Source organism: Antennarius striatus, chromosome 22 (assembly GCF_040054535.1).
Source record: "Antennarius striatus isolate MH-2024 chromosome 22, ASM4005453v1, whole genome shotgun sequence".
Lineage (NCBI taxonomy): Eukaryota > Metazoa > Chordata > Actinopteri > Lophiiformes > Antennariidae > Antennarius > Antennarius striatus.
Genome location: NC_090797.1, coordinates 6720031 through 6737380, shown reverse-complemented (window position 1 = coordinate 6737380; position 17350 = coordinate 6720031). Strand labels below are relative to the sequence as shown.

General features: G+C 40.4%; 3 protein-coding genes across 5 annotated transcripts; 2 read left to right on the top strand and 1 right to left on the bottom strand.

Annotated features, from left to right (window-relative positions):
* Positions 1-408: 408 nt before the first annotated feature.
* On the top strand, positions 409-7987 carry arfgap3 (ADP-ribosylation factor GTPase activating protein 3). Of its 2 annotated transcripts, none has more exons than XM_068306694.1 (16): positions 409-534; positions 1156-1274; positions 1830-1902; positions 2034-2165; positions 2330-2407; positions 2511-2604; positions 2709-2768; positions 2853-2899; positions 3020-3168; positions 3310-3441; positions 3547-3681; positions 3792-3950; positions 4036-4153; positions 4648-4735; positions 5512-5639; positions 5723-7987. In XM_068306694.1, exons 1-16 carry the CDS (start codon positions 466-468, stop codon positions 5738-5740), a joined length of 1599 nt encoding a protein of 532 aa, XP_068162795.1. In that variant the 5' UTR covers positions 409-465; the 3' UTR covers positions 5741-7987. The 2 variants fall into 2 exon arrangements, with proteins under 2 accessions (XP_068162795.1, XP_068162794.1); XM_068306693.1 differs by having other exon boundaries at positions 3547-3696.
* A 456-nt stretch (positions 7988-8443) lies between these two features.
* ikbip (IKBKB interacting protein) lies at positions 8444-13394 on the top strand. 2 transcript variants are annotated; one of them, XM_068306927.1, is made up of 4 exons: positions 8447-8972; positions 9060-9177; positions 11736-11957; positions 12758-13394. In XM_068306927.1, the coding sequence occupies exons 1-4, from the start codon at positions 8776-8778 to the stop codon at positions 13316-13318; spliced, it is 1098 nt and encodes a 365-aa protein (XP_068163028.1). In that variant the 5' UTR covers positions 8447-8775; the 3' UTR covers positions 13319-13394. The 2 variants fall into 2 exon arrangements, with proteins under 2 accessions (XP_068163027.1, XP_068163028.1); XM_068306926.1 differs by lacking the exon at positions 12758-13394 and having other exon boundaries at positions 8444-8972; positions 10108-11748.
* Positions 13395-13974: 580 nt separating this feature from the next.
* ckap4 (cytoskeleton associated protein 4) lies at positions 13975-17041 on the bottom strand. The gene is made up of 2 exons (XM_068307119.1): positions 16596-17041; positions 13975-15415 (listed from the first exon to the last, which is right to left on the bottom strand). Exons 1-2 carry the CDS (start codon positions 16905-16907, stop codon positions 14237-14239), a joined length of 1491 nt encoding a protein of 496 aa, XP_068163220.1. The 5' UTR covers positions 16908-17041; the 3' UTR covers positions 13975-14236.
* Between the last annotated feature and the right edge of the window lie 309 nt (positions 17042-17350).

Below are 17350 nucleotides of genomic sequence, written 5' to 3'. Positions count from 1 at the left end.
GTAGTTAATCTACCTATATCTACACATTTATGCTGTGAATGGACTTCCTCATCACAGCAGGTATTTGACAATAAATGAATGATTATTTGTATTTTTGCTATTATTTATGTTGTGACATAACCCTAAATCTATTCAACTATACCTACACATTAAATGCGAACAAAAATATAATTGAAAAGACAGTCATGTAAACATATGTTCATTCTTTATAGAAGAAGTGAGACCACTTGAATCAACAATTTAAATGTTAACCTTTACTATGAAAACCATTGAACCTGCAAATGTGACTGTGTACTACATTACCCACAAGCCCTTAATACAACAACAACCACGGTTAATTTCTACCCAATCAGCGTCGGACCACGATGTTCTCCTACTGACGTGTCACATTCTCTGATTATTCAGGAAACATACAAGGCTTTCTTCCATGTTATTTATTTCACCACCATACCAAAAAAGAGGACAATGGCAGAACCAAGCAAGCAAGAAATTTCAGCTATTTTTAAGCGGCTTCGTTCTGTTGCTACGAATAAGGTGAGTGTTTCAAACCGCAGACTCTACTCTTCAACACGGAAGTTAGCCGAAGTAAATATCTGACACGTCGCAGTTTGACAGACGTCAGAGTTAGCTTTAAGTTAACAGCTTAATTTATCCAACAGTCGATATGTGTCGATTTAAAATTAATCTGTTGTGGACAAAAAATGCGCCTTAATAATTAAAATATTTTGATAGCCTTTTGTATTATATCCCCACGCCACGTTAGCCTGTGTTTGACATCCTAGCTAGCTACATTTGACAGGTTTTTGACCGTAGGTCTTAAATTCGTTTGTTTCAAGTATACTTGGAGAAATTTTAAAGAGCAGCACGTAAATATTGAACGAAAGAAGAATACGTGTTGCTTTACACAGTTTGCTTTAAAGTTCCTGACATCCCACCTCACTAACAGCTGTCAGTCACTTCAGACTTTCATGACTACACGGACGCTGCTATAAACAAGGTTTATGGAACATTCTTAACATTGTTTGCCTCCATGTTTCTGATATTCTTTAGTTTGTGATCTCCGGTGCGGAGGACACTACACAGCTTCAGTCATATCAATGATATCTTGAGATAAAGCTACACTCTGATGTGCATCATATACTTTCTCCTCCTTAGGTTTGCTTTGACTGCTCAGTTAAAAACCCCAGTTGGGCCAGCATCAGCCATGGTGTATTTCTATGTATAGATTGCTCTGGAACACACAGGTCTCTTGGGGTGCACGTATCCTTTATAAGGTAAATCACTACTTTCTATTTGTCAAAGCAAAGGTCCTTGAAAATATGGTAAACCAGATTGGGGGTAATCAAATTATGAAAAGAAAACTATTCCAAAGTTTAGGGGTAAAAAAAACCCCCACTTGTTCTGTCTACAGTTTAAAATGAGCTAATGGAACATTCAGTAGATCAGTGATATCCATATTTTATCACATCAAGGACCTATATACTGAAACAAATGGCCACAGGCCCCCATTAAAGTACATTTGGTTTAAGGTATTTTATTACAGAAATAGTGTGAAATATATACATGCTGAAAAAATATTTACACGTGTTTTAATTGTTATAAAATTGAAGTGATTTTTTTTCTAATTTTTTTCCATGATCCAATGGTAAACATTTAATTCAGTGATGAACACAACACAAAAACAATATAGAACAATATGAATTTGAAGTTTATATCTGGATGATTTTAATCTGAACACATTTACTTGTAAAATAGTGGAGAGACTTTTATTTTACTACCGGAGATGTGGATAACACCAAAGCATTAAGTGTTTACCTTGTTCTACACAGGTCAACAGAACTGGATTTTAATTGGTCGTGGTTTCAGTTAAGATGCATGCAAGTGGGAGGCAATGCCAGCGCGGTCAGTACCTGAAGGCTCAATTTCAATGCAACATCAAGACTGAAATCTCACCACTGTGTGCCACACACACATAATTCAACTTGAATTTTCCTGTCTCCTGTGTTGTATGTGTTCTGACGATCACATGGCAGATTTCATTTTTCAATCAACATGGGTGCACAGCCACTGCTGCCAATGCGAAGTACAACAGCCGAGCTGCTCAGCTGTACAGAGAAAAGATCAAGTACTTAGCCACACAAGCCACCAGACGCCATGGCACAGAGGTAATGCAGACATGCGTCTGTGCTGTCTTAAAAATACCTCACAATTAGAGATCACTACAAGCAAACTTCAGTTTCCTTCAGTGCCATATTTTTATAATCACTTGATGCATGAAGTCATACGTGTGATAGGATAGGGGTATCAATTTTCCTGCTCTTCTGTGCAGTTATGGCTTGACAGTCAGGGCTCTCTGTCCCCAACATTGCCAGATGACAAGGTGGATTTCTTCAGTATGCATTCACAGGTAACAATACATACTTGCTTTGTTCAGGTGTGATTTTTTTTTAATAACCTATTTACCTGCTTAATCGATGTCTACACTGTGTGTCTATTTAATGTTTTTGCAGAATAATCCAGAAAATCTGGACATGGATAAAATGTGTCTCAGCCTGCGTGTATCAGAAACGCCTGAAACAGAGGAAAAAGAAGATGATAAAAATGGTATTCAGCTGCTTCTCCAAATATAGAAATATCCCAACAACCTAATTTACAGTAGTTGTATTCTTGCAATACAAACTCATCTTGTATATGTTAAAACCTTTCAGGTAATCCAGAGGAGGGCCCAAATGTGGACATGTTGAGTGCTTCTCCAAAAGCTAATCCAGGTTGGTTTGCATGTTTCCTCCTTTGATTTTCCCAATTTAATTCATATAAATGTTGGAGATATGACTTTATTCTCCTTCATCCAGACCTTCCCTCTCTTCTCAAGAAGAAGCCAGCTGCTGCCAAGAAAACTGTACGTCTTCACTGTTTACCTGAAACCTCTGGCCAGACAGAATACATCAAATCATCATGAGATCATGTGTGTTCAGAAACCGCATTCAAAGTGTTGTTTGTATGCTGTGTCTGCTTCTAGTTGGCCTCTAAGAAGGGAGGGCTTGGTGCTCACAAGGTCAGCGGCAAGAGCTTCTCTGAGCTGGAGAAGAAAGCTCAAGCTGCTGACAAGCTCCGAGAGAAAGAGGAGGCCTCCTCTGGCAACAAGAATACTCAACCTGATGAATTCATGTGTGTTCTTTTTCAATTCTTTTTGACGTTAATTTAAACCTGTTTTTGGACAGTAAATATAGTGTTGTGTTCTCTTAGCTGCCACGGCCTCCGTTTGGTCTGTTATTGCTTTTTCATTTAAAATGCCTCCCTCCTCCTCAGGGCTCCTTCCCTGCGGCTGGCCTGTATGGATCTTGAGCAGAAGAGGAAAATTGAGGAGAAGAAGTTAAAAGGATTGGAGGGGAAGAAGAAAGAGCAAGCTGAAAGACTGGGCATGGGTCTTGGCATCAGGAGGTACGATGATAAATAAACAAATTTTCTTCACCTTGCAACAGATTTAAGTATTTGTTTTTCTGTCTTTAATTAATTTTGCTCCCATTGTGTCTTCGTTTTCACTAGCGGAGTGTCTCACTCTGTGACATCAGACATGCAAGTTATTCAGCAAGAAAATCCATGGGCAACCAAGACCACCAAAGGACGACGGTTTGGTTTTAATGATGATGACAATGATGACGAAGGATCCTTCACTTCTAAGTCAGTAAATAAGAGGTGTTGTGTTTTATTCTTCTTCAGGTCGTACACATTATTATCCAGCTCTGGATTTGTATCCCCTTGACATTATTGTACATTTCTTCCTTCCTCAGGGGCTTGTCTCGGTTTGAGGATAACACAGACAGCTCAGATAATGCCTCCTTTAGGTGGGAAGATGGAGGAGAGGAACGAGGCTGGATGAACCTGATGAAGAACACAAAACCAGAGTCTGACATCTACTTGACCTCCACAATCTCCTCGATGGATGACAGGTACAACACTAATGTGTATTAAAGTGCATCTCGTTGATGATAACAACATGTTTTTCAGTTGATAGTTGTTTCTATTTCATATCAGACCCACAACCAGAAGAAAACCAGAACCAATAACGGACACAGGAGAAGCTCAGTCTAAGTTTGGAGATGCAAAATCCATCTCTTCTGACCTGTATTTTGGAAAGCAGGATAGATCTGAGGTATACACCAAGTTGGAATTGACCACCACTTGTTGATTTGTATTTAATGATTTGATTATTATTAGTTAATTCGCACAGAATAATTTAATTTGCTTTAATTGATGTTGGGAAAATTAGTGTTTCTCTTTAAAATAATTAATGTAAATAATTTGAATTATTTGTTGTAGAAAGCCAAGGGCACATCCAAATTGTTGACACGTCAAACTAAGTAATCTGGTCCATTTGCATTCAATATTCAATGCCTTACCGTTTAAATGTCAAGAACTGGGAATAGCCGTCTTAGTAATAAAAGTAAATTCAGAAAATTAATTCCAAAATGTATTGTTTTTTATGCTTTTGAGATGGTTTTTTTCAAAATAGTTGACAAATGATGATTTTCTAACCAATTCCAGATGATTTTTTTCCCCTTTCTTGTATACATATTTACATGCTGACTTCTTCTTCATAATCTGAGCTTTATTGGCCATTTGTATTATGTCTACATTTCTGTTTAGTATGAGACCAGAACACAGCTGGAAAGATTTGCTGGGAGCTCTGCCATAAGCTCAGCAGACCTTTTTGATGATCCAAAGAAACGGACTGGTAGGAGATTTCTACACATCACTTTCATTGTTTTATAATGTTTTTAATTTATTATTTACATACCATTTAGATGATAATCAGTGATAAATGTGAGTAATGGTATGTGTAATTAACTCATTGACTGCCGGTGCTTTATAACGATCCTTCCATAGACTTTCTCCGACGCGCCGGACATTTATCTATGTTTTCTTTCTGGTTTTGACAAATGGCAAGATGCTTCACCACAGAGCGACACCGTGTTTCCTCGTGTGTGTGTGCATTGACACACGCAAACTTTGTTGCATCATTAGCTGCCGCAACTTCTTCATCCTCTGTTCCATCACTGGATCAGTCTAAATTTCATGATTAGAAGCCCGATTTTCATTAAGAAGCTCTGCCAGACTGCTCCCCAGCCCTCCATGTTGAAAAAAGGAAATGACAGCCAGTGAGTTAAGACATATTCAGCTGTGTGCAAGAAAGTTTTTCTGCTTTCTTATACATCTTTTTTTATACAAGGCATAACTCATATTTACCAAACTTTTTATTTCACAAACTTGATGTACCAACCAGCTGAGTGATTCTAAAGCAGGAACAGAGACATCGGTTACCAATCACTGAAAAGTATACTTGGCCTGACTATACTAAAAAGGTTGATTCTCACAGAAAACCTCTCAAGACATGTTGTTGAGGATTGTTATCAGACTATTAATGCTAATGTATTTGCTTCAATTGATTTTGTATCAAATAGAAAAGAAGAAGTATGTCTGATTAACTCCCTGTTTTCATCCTTCACACAGTTCAGAGCTCATACCGCCTGTCCAACGTCCTGCCCAGCGCTCCTGACATGTCACAACTCAAACTGGGAGTGCGTACTGTCGCGGGAAAACTTTCTGTCATGGCCAGTGGCGTGGTTAACACAATTCAGGTTGGTCAAGAATTAGAATGTTTCTTCATGAACATTCTGTCTGATAAACACAAATTCTAATCACATGTTTTGTTTTTTTTCAGGATCACTATAACTCCTGAGTAAATGTGTGTCTCTTGGATTTGGGGCTTTTACAGCCATCCTTTATAGTGATGGAAGTTTCCCAGTGAGTGGTAGTTCCTCTTCTAGGGTAGGAAAGAAAGAAAAAGATCAATCAATGTGTGGGTAAAATTACTCTATGACAGCCAAACGTGCCCCCAAATAGTCCTATATACATATATCTAGTTTTTTATTAGGTAGTGTATAGATAAGAGTTGTTATATCAAGATGACTGAACCACAGTTATTTTCAGTGGAGTTTTTTTCCCCCCCATAGGCATCTTGAAGGGAGATCTTTCTTTTCTGATATGAAGAATATTTAGTTTACAGGTTATAACTTTACTGGTTTGAGGTCAGGGGTTTTATATATTTCAAACATGTAGCAGTCTGAGAAAGTTTGTTCTGAAAAGGGGATTTACTTTTTCATTCTTTAAGGTAATGAAGAAAAAAATGGAAACAATTTAGTTTTTAATTGGTAAAAATTCTTCTGCTTGTCATGTTCTCTTTATGTCGTATTATGCTTTTTTCACTCATTCCACGTGTTTGAAAGTGACGTTTTTGCCGCTAAAATTAATTTGTTGCTGTGCAAAGTCAGGATCAAAATGTTACAAGGATGCCTTGGGCGACCGGAAATATACTTGTCTTTATTGCAAATATTTCGAGTTATTTAAATTGGATTTGACCTCTTGATTACATAAGTGTCGTCTTCCTTCAGCGGTACATCTGCCATCGCAGAAGGGGAAGATGTCACAAAGCCTAACCAGCTATGAAATCTAAGAGAACTGATTTGAGTTCTTGCCAGTTTTAGAATAGAAGATTGACTCCACAATAAAGTGTTCAACATGAAGCTATAGCCACCAGCTGGTTAGATCTGCTAGGATAAAGACTGGTAACTGCTGGAATTGTGCTAAACGTGACCAAAAATTGAGTTAAGCTTGGGAGGTTTTTTTGCGTGACTCATTGACACCCAAACACCAGCTATTTCCAGTTTTTTGTTGCAAAGCTAACTATCTGGTCTTGTAATTCAATATTTAACTGACCGAAATGAGAAGTGTCAATCTTTTATCTAATCCAGTCCCTTAAACACATAAAGAAGCAATGAACTTAGTAGCACTATAATTTCCCTGCTTGATGTAGGACTATTGCACTATAATAATGAAAGATTCTGTATATTTGTCCTTCAATCCAGATGTCTGGAATTAGACACTTTCAGACATTGTAGTGAGGAATATGCTTCTGTAGATCAACTGAATTTAAAGGAGTGCCTTTTGATGATGGTTTGGAATGAATCTGTTGATTTTCTCTTGGAATTAGCCCTCCACATCTGCACCGACTACACTGCCTTCTTGTTTTAATTTAATGGACAGAATAGCATATTGTGGTGCCTCTTTGTAGCTGCACAGCCACACATGTACACTTTAATCATATATGCTATCAATCCCTCTAAAGCCTTCAAAGCTATTTTTATTTTGCTGTCAGACACTACCAAGACCTTGGTCTTTGATTCTGTCAAGTTTACCTGAGCTGTTCGTTGGGCACAAGTAGCACGACAGGTGGCGCTCCAGTGTGGTATTTTGATTTCACATTTAGAAGTAATAGAGCATCATCTTGTGTGTTCTTAGCTCTGGAATAAAAGTCCTTAAGATAAAGTTTGCCATGATGCTAAAAATTCAAAATCAGATATCTAATTGTGCAGAGCTGAGGGATTGGATGATCATTATGTGTGAGATGAAGATCAAACTTTTAAAAAAGAAGTCAATGTGAAGGTTGCAGTTCCTTCAATGACCAAATATTTGTTTACTTCATCACTCTATGCCTTAGTCCAAAGACCTCCAATTAGCATGCCCTCATTGTGCAATATTGTGGAATCCATTTTGCACAATATTAGTTAAAATTGCTTATGGCAGCTTTTGCTTGAATGTACTGTATTGAAGTTGTGCATTTGTCTTTATGTTGAAGATAACCTGTTGTATTTTGTTCTTTGTGTCTGCTGCTGTCTATGGTGACATAATAAATCTGGTGTAATCTGCATGGCCCTTGTTTATCTCCTGCCAGGCCCTGAACACAAGGTAGCTGGAGCCCACCCATTATATAATTTCATTAAAACTGTACAGGAAGCTGAAAATTATTGCATTAATTGTTGTACAGGGCTGTAACTCATTTATTGAAGCGTCTGATAATCAAGTTTTGACATATTTTGACACTTGAAATGTAAGACCTTTTGAAGATATGCTAATTAAATAGCTCATGAATAAAGCTGTTGTTGCTGTTGTCATTTTGTGCTAATACCTCACAGGAATATCCTCCTCATCATCATCCTTGTCCTATTTCCACTTTGTTGTCATCTCATCTTGATAACCAATCACTGCTCAACAGGCAACACTAAATCCATTAAGACTTAGTTTTGTTTTTTGTTTTCTTAAATACATGTCGATAACAAATTCCAACAAATTACTCTTAGCAATAGTTGTTAAAAATAGTCTTTTTCTTGTTTGGCTATCGATAAATCAACGAATCAATCAATTCATTGTTGCAGATCAACCTATGGCGTCATTCATTCAGATCCGCCCCCTGGACTAAAGCCGGCAGCCGCTTACGTGGCTGGGTGAAGCGTTTAAGGAACTCCTCATACTGTCGTAATTATGGGCTTTACATCGGAGCTAAGTTTAGAAATGAGTAAACTCATTGGAAACTGCCATTTTTCGTTCAACTATTGTGTCGTTTGAGGTATAAATGCTTTGCACCTTGGTACACTTTATGATTGCATAGATTATTTTTGGTGTGTTTATATCGGATTTCTGCTTACAATATCAACGAGTTTTCGAGGAGCACGCGAAAGCGGCATTATTCCTGCCATTTGTAGAGGAAGGATTATTTTTTTTCCCATCAGGTAAACTAGATAATATTCACATCTTTAGTATCCCACATTATGCAATCATCGGGGAAAACAAAGTTTTCTTTTAATTTGGAACGTAAGGCATAGACTGACAGACCTGTTGAATTCCTTAGCAATAAAGAGGAAACGGCAGTGTGCTAAAATGCCGACTGAAGTAAAACAGAGAAAGAAGTCACAAAAACAAAGTGATGAACCCGAAACGTCGGATGTAAACGGAACAGACGAAACGCAAAACGTGAAGACGGTCCCAGAAAACAACGTAGGAGCAAATAAAATGAGTCTGGACATGAGAAGTCTCCTGTGCTTTCTGTCGTTGGCAGCGTGCGGGGCTCTGAGTTGGTAAGTCATCAAACATGTGTGACTTACAGAAGATATTTTTTAAAAAGTGCTCTTTCAATAACTTTTCTATCTTTTTCTGGGTTCCAGGCTGGTGCAACTGCAAAACGAGAAATTTTCCGAAATTGAAGAAAAGTACAACTTTCTACACGGAAAAACTTCAAATCTGTTCGAGATGGAGGAACAAGTGCTAAAAGTTTATAAAAAGGTATTTCTGATTTTATTTCTTAATTTGAAATAAGTGTTAAATTTCCCAAATTGCTATTTATGGTAATAATGATGAACTAGCTGCAGGGGTGTGGCTAGACCTGAAACCCTATTGGGGGAATGCTACAGACATGGCAACAACTACCGATGAAATAAAAATGTACATACAGTAATTGTCATTATGAGATTTTTTATTAAAAAGTTTACTATGGCTCTTCTCAGCCCATTTCAGTGGCTCAGAAGTCTAAAAACTGCACATGGGAATGATGTGCATTCCCATTCCCATTCCCAAAGCACAAAGTATGTCGTAGATTTTATGAAATAATGTATATAAAGTACAATTATATTAACTTAAAATTATTCAAGCATTCAACAAATATATGCTTTGAATGTGTCATTGGTTTCTTGGATATAACTGCCCAACAACATTTATAAATGGAGTCCATCTGCTAAAATCATCTGACAGTGTCTTCTAAGGATTTCTAGGAGTTGTAGGACTATTACAGTACATTTAAACCTAAGCAGCTGAAGATGGATGGATGAAGTTTAAACTATTAAATTCCTTGCATCGAATTTTAGCAAATAAATTAAAAAAAAACCCCCGCAAATATATGTATTTTTTTAATTCTCAAATATATTTTTGGGTTAAATTTGAGAATTAAAGTCAGAATAACAACTAGATTATTGTTTGGTTTGATATTTTTAATTTATATCTAAAAAAATCAGAGAAAGTGTATTTTTGCTGTGATTCTTCTTATAATGTCGGTTTACTGTAGAAATTCTCTATAATCCTACCTGTGTGGCTCCATGATATTTTAATGAACAACCTGGGAAAATAAAACGACACTTTTCGTCTCATTATTATGTATGAATACTGATGACCGTAGATCTCCCACAGAAACAGCCCTCCTGTTTTGTGTTGTGGCTGTAGCTTGCTGCCTCTGAAGATGACCTACAGAAAGCACTCTCTACCGTCTCCTTGGCAAAGCAGCTCCAGCAGGACATCTCCAGCCTCTACTCTGCTGTGATGGAGATACAAGCTGAGGAAAAGTCTGCCTCCAGTGACCTGCAGACGGTCAACAATCGCTTCCTCAATGTGACGGAGACCTGGCAGGAGCGACTATCCGGCATCACCTCTGACTTGGCTACCCTCAAGGCCGAGTCCCGGGATGCTCACGTCGGAGCCACGGAGCGGGTGAATGAAGCCGAGCGAAGGGCCCGGCTGCTGGCAGAGAGGCTGAAGGAGCTGGAGGACAGCACCAAAAGGAATGCCCGGGTTATGGAGCGGACAGAGGAAGATGACGCTAAGCGAACGCAGGCCCAGCTGGACTGGAACACCAAGCAGATTCACCACCTCGAGGAGCAAATCAGCACCGTGAGAAAGAGGGAGGCTGAGCTCAGCTCTCAGCTCCAGGAGCACATCCCCCGGGCGCAGGAGTGTGAGGAACACCTGCCGCAAGTAGAGGAAGCGGTGCGCTCCATCCTAAGGCTCGGGGTCGATCTGAGCGGAATGGAGAAACATTTGGAAGAGATCACACTGCAGGTGTTTGGGACGGAGGACAGCATGCTGAAAGCACTGAATGAAATCCTGGAACTCAGACGGGAGCTGGACACCCTTCAGGCAAAAAACAGCATCCTGAAGATGAAGAACGAGTTGTCGGTGGTGAAGGAGGCGGTCCGTGAACTCACCATGGTGCTGAGGGAAAACAGCCTCGACAATCAAAAGAACTCTGAAGACCTGGAGGAGGAAGAGGAACCGAGGGACTATGAGGAGGACGAGGAGTGGGAGAGCAGCGACGGTGTAGAGTCAAATCAACCCCCTCATGATGATGTCACTGAATGATGTCATTGTTTTGAGCCAGCAGAGGGACAGGAGTGGCTCTGCAGGCTGTATAAATTCAGTATTAATGCTTTTTAGTGTGAACTTTGTTTTCATTGCATCAAACTATCCTGGGACTCAGGAACACGTGCACTGCATTAGACGAGTGTGACATGGAATGATTTTAATAACTTTAATATAGAGGGACACTTTTATATTTATTTAGTAATTGTGTAAATCATGACTCATTGCATTGCAATATGCAGTGAGACAATTATATAACAATATGCATTTCAATCCCTCCTATCTCACATTGGTACAGAAGAGATGAGTTTAGAACATTTCCAGTTTTTCTGTATTATTTAATACAAAACTGACTTTTTGTGGGTTTTAGACAATGTGGACATACTTAGACTGAATTGTTATTTGTTTATTGCAAATTCCCCAGTAAAATCTTTTTCTATGTAACTCTTGATTTGAGTCGGTTTTGATTGTACGGAATATCTTCACGTTTTTGATCCTGCCTGTTACTTTTCACCTCTTCATAGCTGGTCAGTCATTTCATCACTGAGTTTCTTTTTCAAAGTCAGCTATATTTAAAATGAACTTGTTATCATTTCTCTCGGTCACCTGTCTGATCCTCTTGTATTCAGAGGCACTATTGTCTCTTTTTTTTGGTCATTAAAAGAAATAACCTTTTGCCGTATCTGCCAATCCAAGTACTATCTTTCCTGTTTCAGTGTGAGAGCCTGCAGCCGATGCTGGAGAGTGTCATTGGGCAGCAGACGGCACTGCAGCCTCAGCTGGAGGGTTTTGAACAGGACGTGACCCGGCTGAAGGACTGGGTGTCTGGCCTGACTGAGAAACGAGTTCAGCTTCAGACCAGCCTGACCGAGCTGAGAGGCGCCGTGGGACAGATCGAAGACCGCACTTCAGCCATTGCAAAGGACTTTGCCAATAAGGTACATTAGCCCAATAAGAAACGAGCTTGTTAGTCAAACTACTTGTTACTGAAACGAATTCTGCTCATTTAAAATAATAAAATCCTGTAATTTTACCTTTTTCAGTAATGTATAAAAAAAAAAACTCCTCTAAATTATGAAAAAACAACATTTTTATCAAATGTGAATTTTCTTCCTGTGCATAATTCATTCTATATAAGTTATGTAAATAATGAAAATATGAAAAGTATGAAATAAAGTATGAAAAGAAACAAGTTCTAGAACACACAAGCTACATCTTTACTGACAAGAGGAAAGCAAGAATGAGATCCGGGCTCAGCTGAAGATGTGTCCATCCGCCAACATGAGGTAAAAAATGAGATGCGGTCTCAGCTGATGTATCCATCCAACAACTAGTGGTGTTCCGAAGCACGACTCTTAACTCAGATTTTTGCTTGTATATGGAACAAGTCGCTCGCATGTCAAGGTACTGCTGTATTTCAACTTGTTCCATTGTCTCATAATAATATTAACTGTAGGGTTGCCGCTCACAGTTACGGCCAATTTACAGTTCAAAATCCAAAAACTTAATGCAGACACAAGACACAAAAAATCAAATTTGACAGGATAAAACCAGCCAACACATGCAATGCTTTTCTTAAACAAAGGCTAGAACAAACATTCTGCTGTCAAAATAATTTTAAAGTAATGTACAGAATGAGTTATACAGTATATAAGCATCACTTGCTATGTTGCAGACCTTTTGAATTGGCCCTTTGAAAATGTTTCCCAGCCTCTGCTGTTCTGTCTCCCTCCTCTAGGTGGCGTCAGTGAAGACAGATGTGCGCAGAATGGGCGGCCTGCAGTCTGAGCTGGAGTCTCTGCTGACTCAGGTGGGGGAGCTGGAGGATAAGACCACTCAGGTGGAGCAAAGTATGATCAAGCGCATCGGGGATGTTCTAGCAAGCAGCATTGACAGAGTCTCAAATGTCCGCGCTGCATCTGAACGCAACACTCAGGCCATCGAGAAGCTCCGCAGACGCATCCCTGAACTCACAGCGGCTGACGACCAGATCTCTGAGCGTTTGACGGAGCTGGAAGAAGGAAGAGCTCGAATTATCAGGACGGTGACCTTTGCCAATGACCTCAAACCAAGGGTTTTCACCATTAAGAGGGACTTTGGGGCGTTTGAGCCTCAGCTGTCGGACCTGACTCTGCGAATAGGAAGACTTGCAGAGGACCTTACCAAGAGAGAGCAGGAGATCGCTGAGATTAGACAGACACTAGCTAACCTCACTGCTGTAGAGGGAGATTTAAGTATTACCAGTAAACAGGTTAGTGAAATAGGAGACATATCTGATATTGGAGAGATGCCAACATGAGTGGCCGTGACTTCTTTTGTTCAGTGATTACTTCTGATTTTCTGTTGTACTACTGCTTTGAATAAAAAATTTTTCTATTACAGATGAAATCAAGTGTTTTCTACCAAACTGACATCATTAAACATAAATCTGGTCAACCTAATCCATGAGGTGTGAATGACCAACCTGAGCTGGTTTGACATCATGTCTCTCAGTGGGATCACACCTTTGGCTTCTATCCAACCACATTAACGCATGCAGATATGGAATTAATTCATCTTTCCACTTTTTGAACCGATCCTGATTCCACAAATGTTATTTTATTGTTAGTGCTGCGTCACACCAAAATGATTCTGGCTTCATCAGTACTTTGATTTTCTCTGATCAAATACATATCACCACTCCAAATATACCTTTTGACCTTCCAGATCTGGAAATGATTCTGCATCTAATTATGCTCAATGTGCCTAAACACACCAGAAACATGAAATTTATATAGAATTCCTTGTTGGTTTTAAATTGACCGGACCGGATATTTGTGTATCTGACCTATCAATATCTCCAAATTTCCATTCCCATCCATACAACCCATGCGTCATCCATGACGTGTGACTGACAGCAGGTAGAGAAAGTTTTTGCTTTACATAATGAAACAAGTCTACAGAGGTTTAGGTCAACAAGAGTTTTATTTTTGTCAGGGGAAAAAAAAACATCTTGTGAGTAAACAACTGACTGCTCAAAGATGAGCTTCCATGTGTCAAAAAAACTGCATCAGCATGTCAAGACTAACAAAAAAAAAAATACAAGAAAAACCACAGTGCATGTTTCCCAGGAGAGTGGAGCAGAGCTGAACTGCAAACAAAAAAGGTTTTGCTCTGTATGGGAATCAAGATTGTCCATGTTTTGGTATCCTAACATCACACAGCTAATCGTAACACCCTACTTGTCACTGGCTTTGGATATGTCCTCCAATGTCCGCGTGGTCTTCTGCACAGCTTCCTGGAGAGAGGAAATGGCCTGATCATGGCCTTCTAGCTTGGCTGCTTTGGATTCCAAACCGGCTATCAGACTTCTTAAGCTCTGCAGCTGCTCTGGCTCTTTGCTGCTCTTGTCCTCCAAAGCAATGAGCTTCTCCTCCAAACCCTTCACCTGCTGATCCCAGTCTTTTGATGACAGCTCAGCCATATGTGACTGGAGTTCAACAGAGCTGCTTTTAAGTGCCTCTACTTCCTGCTCCAGTTTGCTTTTGGCCGTCTCTATAACCTGACCCTGTGCTGCCAGCGAGCTTTCATAGGCGTCGCATTTGTAACGGAGTGCCTCCACCCTGACGTTGATGTCTGACACCAATGCCGACAGTGAATCTCCACTCTCCTCTGATGCTTTAACTCTGGCTTCCAGCTCATCTGACTGTTTCTTGCCCTGAGCAGCCGCTTCATTGGTCTGCTGCTCCATATGGCGAACGGTGTCCACGGCCTGCGTCACATCGTGTTCCAGTGTCATGCTTTTGTCCTTCAAAGCTTGGACGCTGGCCTCTGCTGCAGAGAGCGACTGCTTCAGTCTCCCAACAGTGTCTTGCACTAACAACCTCACTGTTTCAACTTCCTGGGACAGCGAGGCGACTTCCTGGTTACGAGTCTGGAGCTCTGCCCTCACAGTGCCAATCTGCTCCCTGAGTGATTCAGATGAGGTGTCAGACGCCTCTTTGGCCATCTTGATTTCAGCCACAGTATCAACGATGGCGGAGAGCTCCTGTTTGAGCAGCACTGGGTCTTCCAGGTCACTCAGCCGGGACTTGAGCTCAGCCAGCTGACTTTGCGCCTCGCCTTGAGTTTCGGTGAACTCCGCCACGCTGGCCTTGATGGACTGACTCACCTCAGTCAGACGGTCCTCGACAGCCTTCTCCAAAGAAGAGAAATCTTTCTCTCGTGACTCCTTCACCTCATTGATTCCTTCTGAGAGATCCCTGAGGAGATCATTCTGCAGGTTCTGGAGGGCCTCATCCACCCTCCTCGTCTCCACCTCGCCCCTCTTCATCCTGCTGACGGACCCCTCCAGCTCCACCCTTGTGATGCCCAGTGATGACTCCAGCCCATCCACAACACTCTTCAGGGACTCTACCTGTACAACACAAAAAAACATCAACATCATTTTCTTTTTTTAGTTATTTTTAACACAACGCTCCCACTATGTGACATCAAAATTAAAAATAGGATTTTTGTGGTTTTCATTCGACAGTGATGAATATTATATCCTTTATGTGAGGAAACACCACCGAGTGCAGCGGCGTTAGAAATACTTATATCTTTCACTGTCACATATGATCATATTCAGCATATAGTTGCATATGAAAGTGTATTTGCAAAACATTTATTCAGCAACAGATGTAATATGTGAAGCTTATGGTTTCCCCATTATCACAGAAAAGTGCAGCACTTCCCTCTCTGGCTCACAATAGAAAATTCTAATAAAGATTGACAACTTTGTTCCCAGAGAGGGCCGGTGATGGTCACATGCACACAATAAAATGTATGTAAAAAAAATAAAATTCTGCAAGACTAAAATGAGTATTGATCTCATAAAAAGTTGACCCCCTTTTTGCATTGTTAAACTATGAGAATACATGCAGACAAAAACAGAAAAGAAAAAGTGAAGCTTTAAGGACCAAATCACACACTTTAAAATTCAATACTCAATTATTAATGTAAAGAATAGTGTGATGATGACTTCCAACTCAAGATACACTTCCTTAATGTTTTTTGTCTCTGTGATGGAAAAAAGAATTATTATAGTACTGTCATGTAAAAAAAGACATCTGTGCCTGGGTGAAAGGAGTCTGGTGAAAAAAGTTAAAATATGTTAAATATATTCATTAATAATCTTACTATTTCTTATTCAGAGGGAAAATAGTACAACAAAAAGGTTCAAATAAAATGGCTGCACAAACTTTTAATTAACATTCACAGCCCAACCCTTTAAACTGTCACACCCACAGAAAATGAACACAATTGTTCACACCTTCACATTTGTTTGACACACTCATCACATTACTTCACTTTATCCAGGAACATCCCAACAGAAATAAGGAAAGACTGCTGGAAACATGGGCAAAGTAAGGGGGGGGGGGGCAAACTTACCCAACCCCCCAAAAGTACATGAAGTACGACAATAATATTGACGGTGAGGTAATTCTACACATTGTTGATAAAAGACAATTCATAAGCGCTTGGAATATACTATAGATTTTACATAGAGTCCTACAAAAGCCACCAAACTTCATTGATTCGTGTCTGTTTCCTACCTGTTGAACGACGCTCTCCATTTTTGCAGCCAGCTCTGCGTTCTGTCGTGCGCTCTCCTCTTGCCTGATGCCAGTCTGCCGAATTTCCTCCACGACTTGCTGCAAATAAAAAGCAGCAAACCCTACAGCGCCTATTAACCCAATATAAAAAACTACGGACGCTAGGAGACCGAGGCAGCTTCCTGATCGTGACCCCTGGGGCCCGGAGCCGCTCACTCCGTTGCTCTTTTGGCTTTTCTTGGGCGCATCATCGTGGCTGGATGGAGCGCTCTTCTCGCTGGAGCTGTTCTTCTGCCGGTTTTTAGCGGTCATCGTTACTGGAGATCTTAGCGTGTGTCGGTGTGTGACGTGAGAGTGAGTGTGCTGCTGGTGTTTTTTGCAGTCGTGGATGGGATGGAGACGCTTTCCAGTCGTCCAGTCCCACTAGCGGGGCCGGCAGCGTATCAGTGAGCGCGTCGTGGCTTTCCACGGGGCTGCTCACGCTGAGGTATGCGGATGGGGGCCGTCCCGGCTTCAGTTCCAGGCTTTGTATGGATCCAGTTTAACGACATGCAAGAGCTGTTCAGACTGAGACGCATCTGACTTTATGCGATTAAAAGCTACCTCCCGAGAGTGGTTTCGATCCATCTCGCAAGAATCGGATTTTATGTGACTGTTCAGACTATAAAAGAGCAATCCGCTTTGAGTCTGGATGGGCTAAAAGTTGGATTTTGGCTGTCAGTCTGAACGCAGCCATAGGCACAAACGGGACAGGG